Below are 20511 nucleotides of genomic sequence, written 5' to 3' on the forward strand. Positions count from 1 at the left end.
TTTGTCTAATTTGTTTACACCAAATGACTAAAGGAGTCAAAACACGTTGGTGTGTGCCTCAGCCATTTTTGTTCCTCTTTGTTTTTGAGAGGCCTTATAAATTATATACTGTATATTTTCTGCACACTCTGCTATGTTTTTAAGTGCATTTGGGACGTTGCTCTACATTTGTTTTGGGTGTTTGACATGTTTGCCTCTTTCAGTATCCCCCCATATCATTTTTCCTCTATCGTCGCAGTCAGGCAGAAACCTCGCATCTCCATACTTAAACTTTTTAATGTATTTCCCGTAAGTCGACGCCCCACTTCATCATACAAGAGTGTCACACAAAAGTATAGTGAAAATAGCCGTTGTGAGCTTGTAGATCTGCTATTTTTACTATTTTAAAACTTTTTTTTAAATAATAATAAAAAAGGAACGGTTTTGGACATAAAAGATTTCCACCCGACAGCAACGCTACTATTTGAATGTCAGTGGCTTCAGGGCATTTAGGCCTGGTTGAGGTGTAAGGAGCAGCATGGCCTCTAGGGGCTGCTGGTGCAGCTTTTAGACTCTTTTATTGCTTCTTAATAGTCAGAGAGGATTATATCAGAGGGACTCAAATGAAATCCTGCATGTGTATATGTGCACACGCAGAGATGCACATACTACACACACACACACACACACACACACATACACATACACATACACACACACACACGCACGCACACGCACACACACAGCACTGACTACATTCTCTCAAACATTCATGCTCGCACATACATGAACATGCATGCCCATAACACACACACAAACACACATGTACACAAACACACGCATGCACGAACACACACACATTCAGAGCACATAACGTTGCTGTCGTTGCTGTTTTAAAAAAAGTAGTGAAGATCTTTACGGTACAAGCTCACAATGCATTGCAATGCATTGTGAGCTTGTAGATGGGCTATTTTCACGGTTTATCTTTTATCGTTTTTTAAAATAATAATATAGAAGGACTGTGACTTCCCAGTGTTTAAAAAAAGCAGACCATCCATCCTTAGAACAGCTGTGTCAGTGTTTCACTTTAGAAACCTAGCGGGTCTTTCATTATAACGGCCCCAAGGCCATGAAGACTGTCAGCTGTGGGTGTGGACGCCAAACTAAAGTATGTACTCTCAGTACAGCTCATATATAAACTCTGCTACCCTGCATGTAAAACACTTTTAACCCTAGCATCTTAAGAATGCACGGTGTGGTGGGCTTGTTGTATTGTCTCATATAAAAATATCATTAAAGGACCACTTCGCCTATTTTCAACCTATCTTCATGTAATTGGTCCTCACTAAAGCTCATCGTAATGGCACCATTTCTGTCTACTCCAGGGCTGTGGACAGTTCAGAAACCTGCCTACCTGTGACATCATCGATGGGGAATCCAAGATAGAATAGAAACTCCAGGCCTTGGAAAGTTAGCATGCTATAATAGATGCCATTGTTCTAGCATTAATACAAAATGAAATGAAATTTTTGAAATCTTGTTTGAAATGACCAAACCTGCCTACCGATGACATCACTGGTAGGCAGGTTTCTGAACTGTCTACAGCCCTCCTCTGACACACAGAGTGAGTAGACAGTAACTTTCCACGCCTGTGTGTGTGTGTGTGTGTGTGTGTGTGTGTGTGTGTGTGTGTGTGTGTGTGTGTGTGTGTGTGTGTGTGTGTGTGTGTGTGTGTCTGTGTCCATTTCAACTAAATCATAACTATCAAATATAAGTATGCCCTGTGAAACTCCTGCATTTTGTATCTGAATGTGTATTTACAGTGACAAAAAAGCATGAATATGGATTGTGTTTGTGCGACCATACGTGTGTGCCTGCATGCGTGTGTGTGTGTGTGTGTGTGTGTGTGTGTGTGTGTGTGTGTGTGTGTGTGTGTGTGTGTTGATAGACAAATGAGTTTTGCTTCTGCGTGAGATATGTATTGCTTCATGTGCTATCACTCTGACCAGCAGCTGAAAATGACACATTATTTTTCCAGGACTAGAAAAAAGATCAGTGAATGAATGGAATGTCCAACTATATATATATCTCTTCCTCTTTCTATCGCTCATTTTCTCTTTCACTCTATCACTCCCTCTCTCTTTATCCATGTGTAGGTCTATAGCTCTTATACTCTCACTCCCGCTCCCTCCTCTCTCTATGCTCACACTGGGGCTGGGCAATATATTGATATTATATTGATATTGTGATATGAGACTAGATATGGTCATCTGGGATTTGGTTAGTAATCATGTGATATGGTATAAGCATATTTGATTACACACACACACACACACACACACACACACACACACACACACACACACACACACACACACACACACACACAGCTGGCATTAACCACCCACACACCACAGCGTTTTCAGCAGTTGGAACAGCAAAGCATTAAAACCCAGTGTGGTTATCTGTCTGTGTCAGGTTGCATCAGGCACAGGGCTGTGGTAGATATCTTCCCGTGCTCTCGTTTTGATGATCCTCTCAATATGTCAGCTTGTATGAAGAATTATTTAAACAGAAAGACTCACACTACTTCTCTGCCGTGTTTTTGTGTCAAGCGGCCCCTCCCCCTCCCCGGAGGCCGTCAGTCAGTCAGTCAGTCAGGCAGGCAGGCAGTCAGTCAGGCAGGCAGGCAGGCAGGCAGTCAGTCAGTCAGTCAGGCAGGCAGGCAGGCAGGCAGTCAGTCAGTCAGGCAGTCAGTCAGTCAGTCAGGCAGGCAGTCAGTCAGTCAGTCAGGCAGGCAGTGTACAGTAAAGATGTCCTGGAGTCTGTCTCTGCTATCGCTAACACTGCAATCGTTAACAAATCTGGAGTGTTAATTTAACTCTAAATATCGTTGTCGAGTGGAAACCCATTTCAAAAAAACGTTTTGAAATAGTGAAAATAGACGATCTACGGTACAAGTTCACAACGCGACGCGTTGTGAACTTGTAGATCAGCTATTTTCAATCCTCTTCGTGTGACGCTCTTGCATGACAAAGGAGGGCATTCATCTACAAAAACCCATAAAAAGTTGAAATATGGAGATGAGCGGTTTCTGTCTGACAACGATGTGTAAAAATAGATGCCCTCATGGCCGATGTTTACTCTTCAACCCCATTACGCTGTTTGACTTGTGGCCAGACACTGAATCCAAAGACAGACAACGCGTCCAAAGTGGACGTGCCATCTTTCAGATCAAATAACCTCAACTGTACAGATTGGAAATGGATTCAGCCACTGTATCTCCATGTCTCTGGGGCTAAATCATATTGTCTAGATTTGGGATAAAGCCTGTTCGCAAATCCACAACCCAGACAATTTGACCCAACCTTGGTCATACGCATTGACAGTTGATACTGTGTGTGTGTGTGTGTGTGTGTGTGTGTGTGTGTGTGTGTGTGTGTGTGTGTGTGTGTGTGTGTGTGTGTGTGTGCGTGTGCGTGTTAACAGGGAGTGTGCGATAGAGTCCCACGGCAGAGCCTTGTGTCAGATGGAGGATGACTTCAGACGTCATCTGGCCTCAGAGGTAAGCCAAAAGCAACCATAATAATTTAAAGTAGCACAAACAATTCTCATCTTGGCCTTTGTTGTATATCAGTGAGTCTCAACCTGTGGGCAGGGGACCACTGGTGGGCCACGAGGGTATCGCAAGTGGTCCCCCAAATAATTGGCAAAACACTAAGATTTTAATGATAAATATAACGTTGGAAAGTCATGGTATTTTTTTTTAAAGAATGAGTTTTCATCAGTGGTGTAAAGTAACTTAAGTACATTTACTCAAGTACTGTACTTAAGTACAATTTTGTGGTACTTTTACTTTACTGGAGTATTTCTAATTGTCTATACTTTTACTTCTACTTCACCTCAGAGGCAAATATTGTACCTTTACTCCAGTACAACTATTTGAAAAATGTAGTTACTAGTTACTTTGCAGATATAAATGATTATATTATAAAACATGTATAAACCACTTTAGCCCTGTTTTATACCTAGGCTATTTGAAAATAGCAGATCTACAAGCTCACCACGCGTCACATCGCGACACGTTGTGAGCTTGTAGATCTGCTATTTTCAAAAATGTTAGTACTTTTACTGTTGGTACTTTAAGTACATTTTGATACCAATACTTTTGTACTTTTACTCAAGTAAAATTTTTATTCCGGACTTTTACTTGTAACAGAGTACTTATACGATGCAGTATTGATACTTTACTTAAGTAAAACAGTACTTTTTCCACCACTGGTTTTCATTGTGATACAGATGAATACTTAATGTAACTTTCCTCTTCTACCCCGGACTTGAACCCGGGTTCCCGCGAGCGTGCTGACATTTTTACCACTGAGCTATTAGAGCCTGCCTGCTAGCCTGGTAAACCACCCCGGTCGCGGAATTCAATTTCATTTTCATTCAGCAGACCGCTGAATGAAAATGAAATTGAATTCCGCGACCGGGGTGGTTTACCAGGCTACCTGGCCGCTTGCTCAGGGGATAAATTGGAGCTTGACCATCAGGTCGGATCCTGTGAGACATGACCTTTGACACAATCTAAATGACTAATAGAAGAGCAGGGAGACAAAATACAACCACCATATTGTATACGTTATTAACAGACTCTACCATTGGACAAAAATAACATTTTATTCACGAAAACAAAATGACATAATGGAGCTTTAAGATGTTTCTAGCTGACTAGCTTGCATACATTACTAAAGTAATAGTTGTCTCCTCTTCCTTGACATGAATAAACATATATTAGTCGTCTTCTCACAGCTGCCCTTCAGCTCTTGCTGTTAACAGCTTTCCATGTCTAGACAAGTCAAAACATTACTCTGTACACTGATTTGTGTATTAGTTTGGGGTTGGCTTGCAATGGTTCCAGTGTGTCGGTGTAGAAGGATTTCTCAGACAGCCTCCAAACCGCGGTTGCAACTGAATGTTGCGTTTAACAGGGAAGATTCAGAGACACAAAATGAAGAGATTATGGTGCTCTAAGAGCCTTGATCTGATAGGTACGATATAAAATACTTGCGCACGCACGCGCACACACACACACACACACACACACACACACAGACACGCATCACACAACACACAACACACACACACACACACACACACGCTAATCTGTGCTTTATTACAGTGTAGCTGTCTCTTCCTCTGTCTGCCTGTCTAGTGGTGAAAGCCATTGAGGTTTGTTAGCACGACAGTGAGGAAGGTTCCCTAAAATGTGACGCGTTTCACCGAATAGAATTAAATAGAAAAGAGACTAGAGTATAACTTCCCAGCCATATTAGAAGACTGACTTTGATCTAATCTGATAACTTTATTGTCTTCTGGTGTGGCTTTCCATGTACAGTCATCTCTATGTGTGGTCTTCCTCTTTATTCTGGTGTGTTTGCCAACTTCAGTGGAAAAAAAAGAGATGCTTCAGGTTCCCAGAAAACCTCACACATAGACACACCAACAGAACATACATACCGTACATACATATATATGCATACAGTATGCACACGTGGAAAAACATTGACTGACACAAATAACAGTACATGCTGGTAGGTTCCATTCCCGCAGACTGAAAACACAGTGTTTGCACACGCACACGCGCGCACACACACACACACACACACACACACACACACACACACACACACACACACACACACACACACACACACACACACACACACACACACACACACACACACACACACACACACACACACACACACACACACACACACACACACACACACACACACACACACACACACACACACACACAGACGTACTATACACTATTGTTCTTTCTGGTGTTCCCTAAACGTACACATATTCATGTCTATGGAAAAGGAAGTGGTCACTAAGTTGGCATGTCGCCAAACAGCGGCACGCACACAGACGCACACACAGACAGGCACGCACACAAACGGCCCATGCTTTTCACACATACTGTATATTTACCCAGCATAGAGGAACTGGTGTTGCTCATTCATTTCCGAGTCCCGACACCCACATACTTTCATATGTCATGTCTCTTCTCCCTCACAAATACACACAAGGGACACCCATATACACCCCCCAACACACACGCACACACACACGTTTTTATTACTATACTTGTGAGGACATAAACATTTTAGGACAGCATTGAAAATGGCTGAAGATAGCCAAATAGATCGACAATTTTTTGGTGCGTGTGACATCGCCGCACATTTAAGTATTGAATAGAGAAAACTCTAACCTCAACCCCTAAATCTAACCTCTAAATGTCTAATCCTACCACTAACTCCAAGCTGAATCTTTTCCTAATTGTAAACCTATCTCTAAAAACCTTTTTTAACTATAAAACTACCATTTCTGTCTCTGGTCCTCTATATCTCAAATTCTACTACACTTGTGGCAGTGGTGTAAAGTAACTAAGTACATTTACTTAAGTACTGTACTTAAGTAACATTTTGAGGTATTTGTACATTACTTGAGTATTTCCAATTTCCAATACTTTTTCTTCTACTCCACTACATCTCGGATGCAAATATTGTCCTTTTACTCCACTACATTTATTTCTAAACTTTAGTTACTAATTACTTTGTCGATTTTGATTGTTATTACAAAACATACATTAACCAGTTCAGCCCTATATACATTTCGGCCATTTGAAAATAGCCGATCTACAAGCTCACAATGCGACGCATTGTGAGCTTGTAGATCTGCTATTTACAAAAGATTTGTATACATTTGAAAACTTGAAACGGGGCATTCTGCATAATGAGTACTTTTCTTTTGGTACTTTAAGTATATTTTGACACCAATACTTTTGTACTTTTACTCAAGTAAACTTTTAATTCCGGACATTTACTTGTAATGGAGTATTTCTACATTGTGGTATTGATACTTTTACTTAAGTAAAGAATTTGAGTACTTTTTATTTGGTCCTCACAAGTATACAAACACACACGCACGCACGCACGCACGCACGCACGCACGCACGCACGCACGCACGCACGCACGCACGCACGCACGCACGCACGCACGCACGCACGCACGCACGCACGCACGCACGCACGCACGCGTGCACACACACACACACAGACAGACACCCTACTATCTCTCTCTCCCCGCCCATGGACCTGGCACGCAGCTCGTCTGATCTGGAGCTGCTATGGTGAAAAAAAAGACAACAACCATATTGGCCTTGGCCATGCGTGACTAAAAATACATGGCATGCCACCCAGGCCCCGCTCTCTGCATGACAGCCAAAACCAGAGGTTTTTATGTCCCCAACAACTCAAGTGTTCCACTGCCAGAGCAGTGGGGACAAAGCTAACACTTTGACACCATTCACATCATTGTCACGCCTTTGCGTGACTGTGCATAACAATCCCCCCCCCCCCCTCTTAAGTCTGTTGTAAAAACACATCTCTCCTTGTGTTTTGGGTCAGTGGTTCAAGCACACTGGTGTGCCGTGAGAGAAGTCAAGGTGTGCCTTGGAACTTTGTGACAACCACATATTAATGTTGTAATAAATACAGCTATACAAAAAGTCATAAATGATAATAACTGGCCTTCTCGGGAACGATGCAAGTTGGGAACAATGCCGATAGGGAATGCATGTCCCGCCCGGTTATGCAATGCCCATTATACCTGTTGTCAGAGTACCCGTTTGTCTGTCTGTGTCCCTTTTGTGCCCATATATGGAGATCTTTGTGTCTGTCTGGGTCGGTCCCATATTTGCACATTATGGTCTTAGCGGTCAGATCGGTGGTTCTGGACTACCGGCTAACCGACCGACTCGACGCTGGGCATATAAATGTCCCTCAGGTCGTCTGCAAGTTTGAAGTCAGTCAGTCAGACAGTTCTCGAGATACGTGAACTACAGACGTACGTACAGAGATTGTAAGGGGGGTTTTAGGTATTTTTTACTTACTATATCATCCATGCTATATTTTGTGCACACTCATTTCCCAATTCAAAGGCATATCCTCTATATTTATATATATATATAGCAGGCGTCAGCATGTACTGTAAATATAAGCAAAGATTTCAAAAATAAAAATAGTGAAAATAGTTTGAGCCTGTAGATTAGCTATTTTCGTGAGGAATACAGCTGTGCCTTAGGCACAAACAGTTTGAAAACTACTATTTTAGGAGTCGAAATGAGAGACGGGCTGTGAGTTGAATAACATGCTGATGTGAAAACTGTACTGGTATATTTTATACAGCAGAAACCCCTGTGCTAGTGTTAGGGGGATTTCAACCATTGGAGACATTGCTGCCTGGGTTTGAACAGTGTATTTGGAATGCTGTGAGCATAGAGGAGTTGAAAGAGTGCTTTTCTCTGCACTAAAGGTCCTTACACACCGGGGCGATTTTTTTCATGCGAATAATACGTTTTTTTTTTAAACCTTATAAAGTCAATGCAAGCTTCCACACCAGTTTCGCGGAGCGAAAAAAGCGTCTTTTAATTATTCGGAACGAGTCCGAATTTTGCGTATATTCGCATATTCGCCGGTGTGTAACCGCCTAAAAGGTCCTTACACACCGGGGCGATTTTCTTCATGCGAATAATACGTTTTTTTTAAAACCTTATAAAGTCAATGCAAGCTTCCACACCAGTTTCGCGGAGCGAAAAAAGCGTCTTTTAATTATTCGGAACGAGTCCGAATTTTGCGTATATTCGCATATTCGCCGGTATGTAACCGCCTTAAGAGTTGGATATTGATGAAGCAACAGAGACAATTACAGACTACATTAAATTCTGTGTGTACAAAGTGAAAGAACATTTCTGTATATCGTTGCTGTCGGGCAGAAACCTCTTTTTGTGTTTCTTTCGTAAATTAATGCCCTACTTGATCATACTATAGCGTCACACAAAAGTATCAAAGGTAGCAGATCCATTCGCGATGCGTTTTGAGCTTGTAGATCTGCTACTTTCGCTATTTTTGAATTTGAATCCTGAAAAGTAACAGTTTCGGAGGATTCCACCCGACGATAACAAAGGAGGTTGAAGGAGTGCATCAACCGTTAGAAACTAGCCTTTAATGACAACTGCAATAAGCAGGTGCAATTAGTGTAAAAGGAAAAAAACAGAAGTAAGAGTTGAAAGGAAATGAATAAGCAGCATCGGGAGCTAATGAGGTTCATTTTTATTCTCTCTTGAACAGTCAGTACTTTCAGTGTGAGTGTGTCGGTGTGGAGGGGGAATTTCAATCTAATTACGAACTCCAGACGATGTGGGCAACAATGAAATCAGCCACAAACAACAAGACCTCTGCACACATGCAGATGAAGTGAAAATGGCTGAGTTGAATGCCTTTCATCTGCAACAGTGCAAACATGGATATGCCAGAAATCACACCAAACCCAGTGAAACACTCTTTATTTATCCATTGGTAACCTCCGAGACTATGAATGTAACACCCAATGGACCAGTAAGGGTTAATTTGGTTACATTTATAAAACCTGAGGATTTTACTGTGCAGGAGATCACAAAATCCTTTAACCCATCGAGACCGGGAACGCATCTGTGTCATTTTTAGATTTCTTTGGCTATTCAAAAAATAGCAGATACACAAGCTCATAGCGCGGCACCGAATGCCGAACTATGAGCTTGCAGATCTATTTTTTAAAAATCGTTAAAATTTGTGCAAATCTTTGTATGTACAAATTTTTTTGAGCAAACATTTTTAACTCAAATCATTTCAGATGGGGCGTCAGCGGCCAAATACATATAATTTTGGGGGTCCTTGACATGAAAAGGTTTTTCAGAAAACTGTTAGGATTTAGAAGACATTTCTAGAATCCCCCAGAAGCAAAGATTTGAGTTACAAATGCTCACTTCACAAATATATAAATTCAAAGATTTGCACACATTTTCCACGATTTCTTCAAACAAATAGCCAAAGAAATCATAAACTTACAGATGCTTTCCTGGTCTAAATGGGTTAAGTAAAAAGGCAACATGGCCCTGATGGTGTTTGTGAGAATCAGTACAGAGCCATGATGTTGGTTGCAACCAGAGGTGTATTTATTCGCATGAACACATGCAGCTCTTCACTCACAGTTCTCTCACTCACACACCAGGCCATTAACAATTGCTGGCAGCAGCTTTTAATACCCAGGTGAGGTAGACTGCACCATTCAAATGGGTGTGTTCTAAAACATACAATAAATATAATAATACATAAATAAACACAATGAATACATAAATCCACATATTACATTAACAATCTTAATGAACTACACAAGTAATGATTCCGTCTTAGTACAACTTAAATATCATTAGCGATTACCAAAAACACATCACAACCACCCCCTCTGCCATATCCTGACTATAGTCCAGCCCAATTATACTGGAAACACAACAGGTGTGTGTGGTTATTTATTCAATCAAACTTAACAATTAGAGATGGGATTTATAGATCTTTTAAGGGAGCCGGATCCGTTCCTTTCAAAGCGCCGTTCAAAAGACTGGCTCATTTATGGCTCATTTGTATATTTATATATATATATATTTTTATAAATATATATATTTATATATATCTCATAATATTATTTACATTTATATTATATAAATATGATAACATTTATATGTCATATCATATTATTATAATATATACTATAATAGAACATATCACATTATAATATAATAATAATATATTATTACATTTAATCATATATAATAATATAATATAGTACATCATTAATACAATATTTATTATATTATAATATATAATATTTATACAATTATATCATATAATTATGATATATATACATATATATATACATACATATATATTTATAAATATAAAAAAAGGAATGGCTCCCTACTGCGAACCGGATCCCATCGTTCGTTTTAAAGAGCCGTTCAATAGACTCGATTTGTTCACGACCGACACATCTCAACACTTTGCCTGCCAATCACGAGTATAACCGTTGATGAAAAATACACCCGTTTACTGCCAAAAAAATCCATCCACGAGTATAACCGTTTTTCAAAAAAAAAAAAAAAAAAGTTTTTTTTTTTTTTTTTTTTTTTTTTTGGTCTTTTTTTTTTTTCAATTTATCCACACAGAACCAGAGATATCACGATCCAAAGATTTCTAGCTCCATTCACTCCTTGGTTAACTTATTACTTTAAAATCCTGTATCTCGGCTCCTAAAAATTCAAAATTTAAACACTGGCACTGGGGGAAGTAAAATTAAAAAAACCCTCTGGCAGGGAATGTGTTAACAATCACACTTCCCATACTATTGGACTTCTCTATGGCACTCTATGGCAAACATTACACTTACTATTGCACTTGCTCATCATCATCAACTGACTCCAGCATGGTGCCTTCAGAAATCTGTCAGCGTACACACTGTTCTATCTCTTTGGAAAAAGGCAATCATAACAGCAGTGCCTGAAGCTTCCAGCCCTTCTGAGAGTAATTACTGTAGACCTGTGCCACTGACTTCAACGTGAAAGGTTAGGAAAGGGAAAAAAGTGTATTTTCTGGTCCCTGGGTGGGAGGGGTAATTGCTTCACCCAGCCGATGGCTGCTCAGATGGCTCTGATGAGCACACAAGGGGGGAATTGTTAGGGTGGGGGTTAGGTGTCTTGCTCAGGTACACTTGGACACATAGATTGGGGGCGAGCCGATGGTTGAAACGAGTCCCGAACGAGCCTCTCTACCCACTCAGCTGCGGCCCGGGCCAAGAATCATGATATCGGTGCTGTGTCCAGAAGTGAACTTGCTGTTAGATCTATACTGGTATGCATATAGGTCTAGTCAAGGTGCTGATGATAACAGCATCGTGGTGCTCATTCCCAAACACCTCTCAATCTGTGGGCCGGGGTCCACTGGATCTTAAAGGGATAGTTCACCCATCTATCGATTAGTCACCCTACGGAGACTTGAATTCACGGATATTTATTTTTTGTCGCGTTCCTAAGCCAATAATTTGATCGGCAGGCAGCGGTTCCGGTAGGAGACACAAACGACACTCTTTGTGTCTCCTACCGGAACCGCTGCCGGTCATCGAATTAATGGCTTAGGAATGGGACAAAAACAATGAAATATCCATGAATTCAAGTCTCCATAGGGTGACTCATCGATAGGAAAAAGGTCATTTTGGGGGTGAACTACCCCTTTAATGTAATCCACTAGATTTTAATATAATATATATATTTTTTAAATCTTAAATAATCAGTGTAACCACTTTAAACCTATTTTATACATCACCAGCATACAACAATGGACAGCAGGCATCTTGTCTTGATTAGAGTGCCTGTTGTGGATATGAACAGTGTGGATAAGCCAATATCTGGATGATGAGAGACTTGCAATTATATTGATTTGAGTAACGAGTTGTTCAATGATGGAAGTAAAATAATAATTTTCATATTTTAAATGTATTGAAGTTACAGTGAAAGTTGTGATGAATAGGCTACAAACTCAAATAAAGTATACAGGTATTGTAAGTACTTGTACTTTGTTACTTTACGCCACTGGTATTTCTGCATTAATTAAATACGTGTCCTATCAATTCTGAAGAAAACCTGGAGACTGGCTAGTCAGCCACTGTAATTAATCTCTCTTAATCGCTCTGGTAATTAATTTTTCCAAAGATTTGCAGCGGACACGGACAAGTTTTGCCACGGACACGTTTGTCCGTGTACGGACACATTGATGACCCCTGCATTTATTCTACATTTTTCCAACTTGTTTGCTTTTCATTTGTTCGACAGATAGACCCTTTTAAATGCTCCCCCACTAATTGAATCTACAGCAAAGATCACAAAAGGCTTTTTCAGCTTCGCATTCAAACATAGATATTCGAAAATGAAATATCGACTAAAAACAAAAGGATTGTTCTGCAGATACCGATTTCACCGATTTCACCATTTGTTAGTATATATTCAATACCGATATAAATGGTAAATGGTGCATTTATATAGCGCTTTTATCCAAAGCGCTTTACATAGATTGTGCATTACATTCACCCATTCACACACACATTCACACACCGATGGCGGAGGAAACCATGCAAGCAACCTGCTCATCGGGAGCAATTAGGGGTTCAGCATCTTGCTCAAGGACACTTCGACACTAGCTCCCCAACCCGGGATTGAACTGGGTCCCTTGCGGTTTCCAGTTCACTCTACCCGGCCACTCTACCCCTGAGCCACTGCCGCCCGATATGATGAACAGTTAATCCCTAGTGTCAAGTTTGTTGATGTTTTTGTTTGTAGTATGCTGCAGCCGCCCCTTTTGATCAGCGGGCTAAAAGAGATGTCAGCACATCATTAGATGGTGCCTTTCATTTGTGACAGACCGCACGCACAACATAGAGCTCACACACATTACTGTGTGATCTCTCTGATTCTATTCACCCTGCACCAGTGGTGCAAAGTAACTAAGGACATTTACTCAAGTACTTAAGTACAGTTTTGAGGTATTATTTTACTTTACTTGAGTATTTCCAATTTTCAGTACTTTTACTTCTACTCCACTGCATCTCAGAGGCAAATGTTGTACTTTTACTCCACTACAATTATATGAAAACTTGAGTTACTATAATTACTTTGTAGATTTTGATTATTATTACAAAATGTACATTAACCACTTCAGCCCTATATATATTTTGGCCATTTGAAAATAGCCGATCTACAAGTTCACAATGCGTCGCGATGCGACGCATTGTGAGCTTATAGATCTGCTATTTTTTTAAGATATTTGTTTTACTTGTGAAATGAGTACTTTCACTTTTGGTACTTTAAGTCCAGTTTTTATGCCAATACTTTTGTACTTTTACTCAAGTCAATTTTGAATTCCGGACTTTTACTTGTAATGGAATATTTCTACATTGCAGTATTGATACTTTTACAAAATTTTAGTACTTTTTCCACCACTGCCCTGCACACAAGTGAATGTGAGCAGTGCCTCTGGAAACTACAGTCAAATTTTAGACGATTCAGCCTAAAGAATATAGGAAGTATAGCCCATCTGTGTAAGAGTGAGATTCAGTATTTCGTGCAGAGTTGTCACGCTCACAACCACTTCCTGTTTTGGAATGTCATGCCATAAGTAAAATCCTGCTATTTTATCCACTTGTAACTCTCAGAGTGTACAAATGTAACCAAATTTGCTTACATTACACTCTCAGAGTTAAATTAACCTACTCATTCCCTGCCTAGAACGACTAAAACGACTTCTGTCCCTTAAGCCCTGTCTGCCAAGAACGACTAAAACGAACTAAATTTTTTTAATTTAATTTGACCCAAAGACCAAGGAGATATGATTTTTCGAAGATCTAGACTCCCATCCACTTCCTTGTTAATTTAAAACTTAAACATTTTGTATCTCGGCTCCTGAGTACTTTTTCAATGAAAAATCTCTGGCAGTGGGCAAACGCAAAAAAAAAAGTTCTGGCAGTGAATGAGTTAAGGCCGGGAAAGCATCTGTGTCATTTTAGATTTCTTTGGCTATTAAAAAAATGGCAGATATACAAGCTCATAGTGCGGCACCGAGTGCCGAACTATGACCTTGCATATATAAATTTGAAAATCTTTGAATATATATATTTTTAGAGCAAACATTTTTAACTCAAATCGTTGCTTCTCGGGGTCCCTGGAACAGAATATTTTCAGATGGGGGGGGGGGGTCGGCGGCCAATACATATAATTTTGGGGGTCCTTGACATGAAAAGGTTTAGAAGACATTTGTAGAATCCCCCAGAAGCAAAGATTCAAGTTACAAATGTTCACTTTAAAAAGATTTCACTCGGTGCCGCGCTATGAACTTGATGATCTGCTATTTTTTTTTAATCCTGAAACTTTGTGCAATTTTTTTAAAGAGAACATTTTAACTCAAATCTTTGCTTCTGGGGATTGTACAAATGTCTTCTAAATCAGTTTTTTGAAAAAAAAACTTTCTATATCAGTGGTTCAATTTGAGTTAAAAAATTTCGCTTTAAAAAAAAATCTACAATTTGCACACACATTGTTGTTTGTGGGTTTTTTTTTAAATATTTTTGTGTACATTTTCTTACAGATTTTCTTTGAATATGAATTTTCTTACATTACACATTTGTTCTGCTCAAATTAAAAAACTCAAATACATTTTTGATCATAAAAAAATGTGCACACATTTTCACGATTTTTCAAAAAATAGCAGATCTACAAGTTCGTAGTGCGGCACTCTGTGCTGCGGCACTCTGTGCCACGCTACGAGTGACTTCACAGTGTTGATGAGCACCCTGAGTTGGAGAGTGCGCTCCAAAGTACAGGAGTGTATATATTTCTACGCAGATTCACAGAGTGTTTGGAGTTGAACAGAAACGTATGACGACCATGTAACCGTACAGTAATTGAGAGTATCTTCAGATTACCGGCATTACAGTGTGGTTTGGGAAATCTTCTGGTCCTGTCCAAGATCAGAAATCTTTCCCGGCTGGTCCACACTGCCGTGACGGTAATAGGAGAAAGGCAACTAGTCCTTCTTCCTACAAAACATTTTCCATACAGTCCAATCATCAGACAGAGTGCAAACATCTCTCAATGGGTCTGGTCTTGAAGATACTCAAGATATTCAACTGGCGGCCCGTGGGGAGTTTTCTTGTGGCCCTGGAACATATTCCATATTCCCAAAAAAGTTAACCAAAACTCGTTAATGGTTAATAATTAAGGGGCCATTGTGTGCTATAGTAGGCTACAGCTATGGTGTCCATTGGTCTTATAGGACGATAATGGACATTTTGGTGACATACTGCTTCATACTGTATTTATGCATTTTGATGTTTGAGAGGATAATACCTGTGCCAGACTTTTATACTGCACAGGCTTTGATCTTGGATTTGAAAATATAGGAAGTACGCATTTCAATGTGTCCTGTGCACCGGACCCTGGACCCCCAAGGGTCTTTGTGAGAAGAGTATTATTACAGTATATTAGTGGAGCCAAGCTGGCATGGTGAAAGTGTTTCCGTGTTTGTATGGAAAGGTTTTTAGTTTTTTTAATATTTGAGTACATGGCTGGTAAGGGCACTGGCTCTTATGGTGGGTTTCATCAGCAATCTGTATCATAACATTCAGCCCGGGACGGTCCTGAGTGATTGAATGAAACATACGACTGTGTAAAAGCTAATGGATGTACATGGAGAATAATTTCTTTGATGTGATGGTCAAAATCCACCCACAACTCAGAAACAGCTACAAATCGATGGAGATGGGACCACTTCACCGATTTTCAGCCTATCGTCATATAATTGGTCCTCACCACGCTCATTATCAGATTGGACCATTACCATCTACTTTCGTCTTAGAAGGAGGGCTGTGGACAGTTCAGAGAGAGAGAGAGAGAGAGAGAGAGAGAGAGAGAGAGAGAACAAGCTCTCATGCTGCGTTTCATGAACCATTAGTTGAGAGTTAGAGCATCATGGCATTCAGCCCGGGACGCTATTGGGTGATTGGAGTCCACTCAGAACTAAAAGATATCTAGCTACAAATTGAGGGAGATGGCATGTAATGGACGAACTGCACTCAAAACTCATGTTGTGCTCTTCCCTGTTTATGTGCCACTGAACATGTAGGGATGAAGCTTTTGTCAAGCTACCCAGATGGTGAAAAAAGTAGCTGAACTACTTGATAATCTCCATAATTCTGAAAGTAGTGAGTCTAGCCACAAGCTACTTGGAAATGTAAGCTAGGCACACTGATGTGTGAGATCATTCACCTGCAAAGAATGGTACCAGTCTCTTTATTGCTGTAACATTTTCAAAAAGTTAAAATCAGGTAATTATAAATCGAGGAGAGAAACAAAAACAACATTTCTGTCTCTTTAGTTTCTTTGTACTATGAAAAACCTTTTATTTTAGATTATTGATTATTATTTTAACACCAGATACTTTTCTTAAATACATTTAGTATGAGCTAATTTAACACTTTGACCCGCAAGTGATTTTCTTAAGGGTGAATTTTACTTTTACTAAAGTCATAATATATTTAAAGTAAGATATCTGTTCTCTTACTCAAGTATGGCTTTGAAATACTTTATAAACCACAGTTTATTTGTCTCTGTATAACTTGCAAGGCAGAATTTGGCAGCAATCATGGTCATGGCTAGCCTGGTAAACACCCCCTCCCTCCGGAAATCTCATGCATTGCATTGCATTTGGTTTCAGGAAGGAGGGTCTGGGATTGCTCACAGAGTAAAGCTGCCCGAACCGCTGCGCATACGAACCAATCAGCGGCTGCTAGGGGCGGGATCATCCAATCACCTGCCTAGTAGCTTGAAAAAATGAAACTCCGTCTGTCATCGATTCTGCGCCCGGAGTCTCAGATGCAAGTACGCTGTGAAACAAAATGTGTGTCGCAAGCTTCTTCCATTTGACGGAGTGAGGTTAGGTCATGGCAGCAGTTGCAGCTTTGTTACATGGTGGCTGGGCAGCTACATCCAGGCGTCACTTTAAGGGGGAAGTACCTTTGCACCACAAAATAAATAAAATAACATTAACCGTTTAACCAACCAGTTACACATTTCTTAACCTTTTTTTTTGTTTGTCTTGTGGCCCGCAACTTCAAGTAATTACTAATTTTACAATTGTGGCCCCCTGCCTAATCTAGTTGAATACCCCCGGCATAGGTGGTAGCCCAGGTGCAGACTAAAAGGGCTCCACAACTCATGAATTCCCTCCTCTATTAATGCTGTGAATGGTTTTCCACAGTCATTGAGATCAGGCCATTTTGTTCCAACACTTTGCGTCAAAGCTTAGTGTAGCCGTCCTTTCACCGCCCCTTCATGCAAGGATGAACATGTCATTTTAGGGCCTAAAAAAAGAGAGAGAGAGAGAGAGAGAGAGAGAGAGAGAGAGAGAGAGAGAGAGAGAGAGAGAGAGAGAATTTATACTTATAGTTTTCAACACCCAAGATATAATGTGTTGCCTGTGACAAAAGTATCTTTTAATGATCTCGGGTAACACACAAAAATACATGTGCTATATCTGCTGTGTGTGTGTGTGTGTGTGTGTGTGACTGACTGTGTGTATGCATTCATTCGTTCGTGCCTGCGTGTGTGCGTGCATGCGCACACATGTTTTTTTATGAACGTGTGTGTGTATGTGTGTGTGTGTGTGTGTGCACGCGCGCACACACGCTTGTCAACATGTTTTTCCTCGCCTTGTTTGAATCTATAGTTGGCTGCAGCCCTGGAGGACCAAAAGACCCAGAATGCATTGCAGCAGAAACAACAACAGGAGGAGCTTCGCAGGGAGGCGGAGCTAGAGTTGTCCATCGACAGGGAGAAGAGCCAGTTGTTACTGCTGCAGTATCAGAGAGAGAGCGCACAGTGGCAGAGCAAGGTACAAACACTGTTTAAAATACAGATACAATATATTGATACTTCTGATCTCTCTCTCTCTCTCTCTCTCTCTCTCTCACACACTCACTCACTCACTTCACTCACTGCACTCACTCACTCACTCACTCACTCACTCACTCACTCACTCACCCATTCCACTGCTTAGATTGTGGGATTGTCACCCATTGTGAGCTGTCCCGTTTTCCCCCCTGTAAAAGTCTTAACCTAGCCCCCCCCAAGCTGTTTACTGTACATATTTTTTTTGTTTTTCTTACCTTTAACCTTTAAGCTGTTTATATGAATCTATGATGTTCTGCATAGTAGTGCATATCTGTCTGTTTTTTAATGTCTCTATGAATTGAGTACGTGGGGATCTCATTTGAAACAAGCCATTGCGGCTTTTATGAGCAATCCATTTTAGTTGACCTTGTATTGTAAACTGTACTTCCATGTGCTTTTTCTCTGCAACCTTCTGAATTAAGTATTCAATCAATCAGCTTGTAGATTTGCTATTTTCATTATTTTTTGAATAATTTTAGAAACAAAAATGTATTTTTAGAAAACGAAATAAAACAAAACAAAACAAAAAAAGCAAGATATGCACTCGTGGGCGTGGCCCATAAAAACTGGTCCGCAACTGGAAAAAAATAATATCACGACCTGGGGCGTAGCCACGGGTGGGCATAGGTAGGCCTGGGCCCACCCATTTGTTTTTTCTGCCCACCCCAATTTTATTGTATTTAAAAAATATATATATATCATATTCAGCCATTTTGATAACAGTGATATATAGGTATCCGAAATATGCCACAAACCTGCAAAAAAAGGATCAAAAAACGCAAAAAATAAAATAAAAAAAATGCTCGTGGCCCAGCCTATGCTAGCGTTCTGGCTACGGCATCGGTCACGACCCTTGAGAAACCCTTGAGAAACACTGAAATATGACACCTCACCCACCCAGCTGGAGAAGAGAGAGGAGGAGGCACAGAGGCTGTGGGAGGAGCTGCAGGAGGAGAGAGGTAGCAGGGAGGAGGAGACGAGGAGACGAGAGGAGGAGACGAGGAGACGAGGGGAGGACGTGCGCAGGGAGCTGCAGAGCCGCCTCCAGCAGGAGGCGCTGCAGACGAGCCAGACCCAGAATGAATTACTGCTGCTGACCGAGAGGAACACCCAGCTACTGGAAGAGGTGTGTGTGTGTGTGTGTGTGTGTGTGTGTGTGTGTGTGTGTGTGTGTGTGTGTGTGTGTGTGTGTGTGTGTGTGTGTGTGTGTGTGTGTGTGTGTGTGTGTGTGTGTGTGTGTGTGTGTGTGTGTGTGTGTGTGTGTGTGTGTGTGTGTGTGTGTGCGCGCGTGTGCGTGCGTGCAAATGTCCCCCTCAAGGACCATTTTGTGTGAGCTTTTAGATCTGCTAATTTTCGGCTCTATACAGGCTTACTGTTAAAAATGCCAAAACATTTAAGAATATAATACAGAGGACCTGTGAGGGCCTGGTCCTCACTAATCCTCATTTTAAGATAAGATGACACCTCTGTTGTCTCAGAGGAGGGCCGTGGACAGTTCAGAAACCCGCCTACCAGTGACATCATCGATGGGGAATTCAAGCTAATAGAAACTCCAGGCTAACTCTTCCTGGAAATGGGTGAAGTCGCCCTTTAAACCCTCTATACTTTGTCGTATGATGAATAGCTGAAATAGCCTATCTACAAGCTCACAACATGTTGCGATGCAACAGGTTGTAAATCTTCTTTTTTACTAAATCTATAAATGTTTTTGCCTGTAATGACATGCCCAACTTTGGAAAACCAGGCTGAAAGTGGTTATACGCCAACCCTAATATTTGTGTGTGCGTGCGTGCGTGCGTGCGTGCGTGCGTGCAGTGGTGTAAAGTAACAAAGTACATGTGCTCAAGTACTGTAGGCCTACTTAAGTACAATTTTGAGGTATCTTTACTTTGCTGGAGTATTTCCAATTTTCAGTACTTCTACTTCTACTCCACTACATCTCAGAGGCAAATATTGTACTTTTACTCCATTACAATTATTTGAAAACTTTAGTTACTAGTTACTTTGTAGATTTGGATTATTATTACAAAAAAATACATTAACCACTTGTATACATTTTAGCCATTTGAAAATAGCCGATCTACAAGCTCACAATG

The 20511-nt window shown here is 40.6% G+C and overlaps 1 protein-coding gene across 1 annotated transcript in view; it reads left to right on the forward strand.

Annotated features, from left to right (window-relative positions):
* Positions 1-20511, forward strand: part of lekr1 (Leucine-, glutamate- and lysine-rich protein 1) — a gene marked incomplete at both ends in the record, with an annotated part of 195365 nt that overhangs the window by 169555 nt on the left and 5299 nt on the right. The window contains 3 exons of the mRNA XM_080429093.1: positions 3469-3544; positions 18192-18356; positions 19317-19541. Of these exons, the coding sequence (XP_080285219.1) occupies positions 3469-3544; positions 18192-18356; positions 19317-19541 (466 nt within the window). The remainder of the gene's footprint in view (positions 1-3468; positions 3545-18191; positions 18357-19316; positions 19542-20511) is intronic.

This window comes from Gymnoscopelus braueri, assembly GCF_963280865.1.
Source record: "Gymnoscopelus braueri genome assembly, chromosome: 5".
Classification (NCBI taxonomy): Eukaryota; Metazoa; Chordata; class Actinopteri; order Myctophiformes; family Myctophidae; genus Gymnoscopelus; species Gymnoscopelus braueri.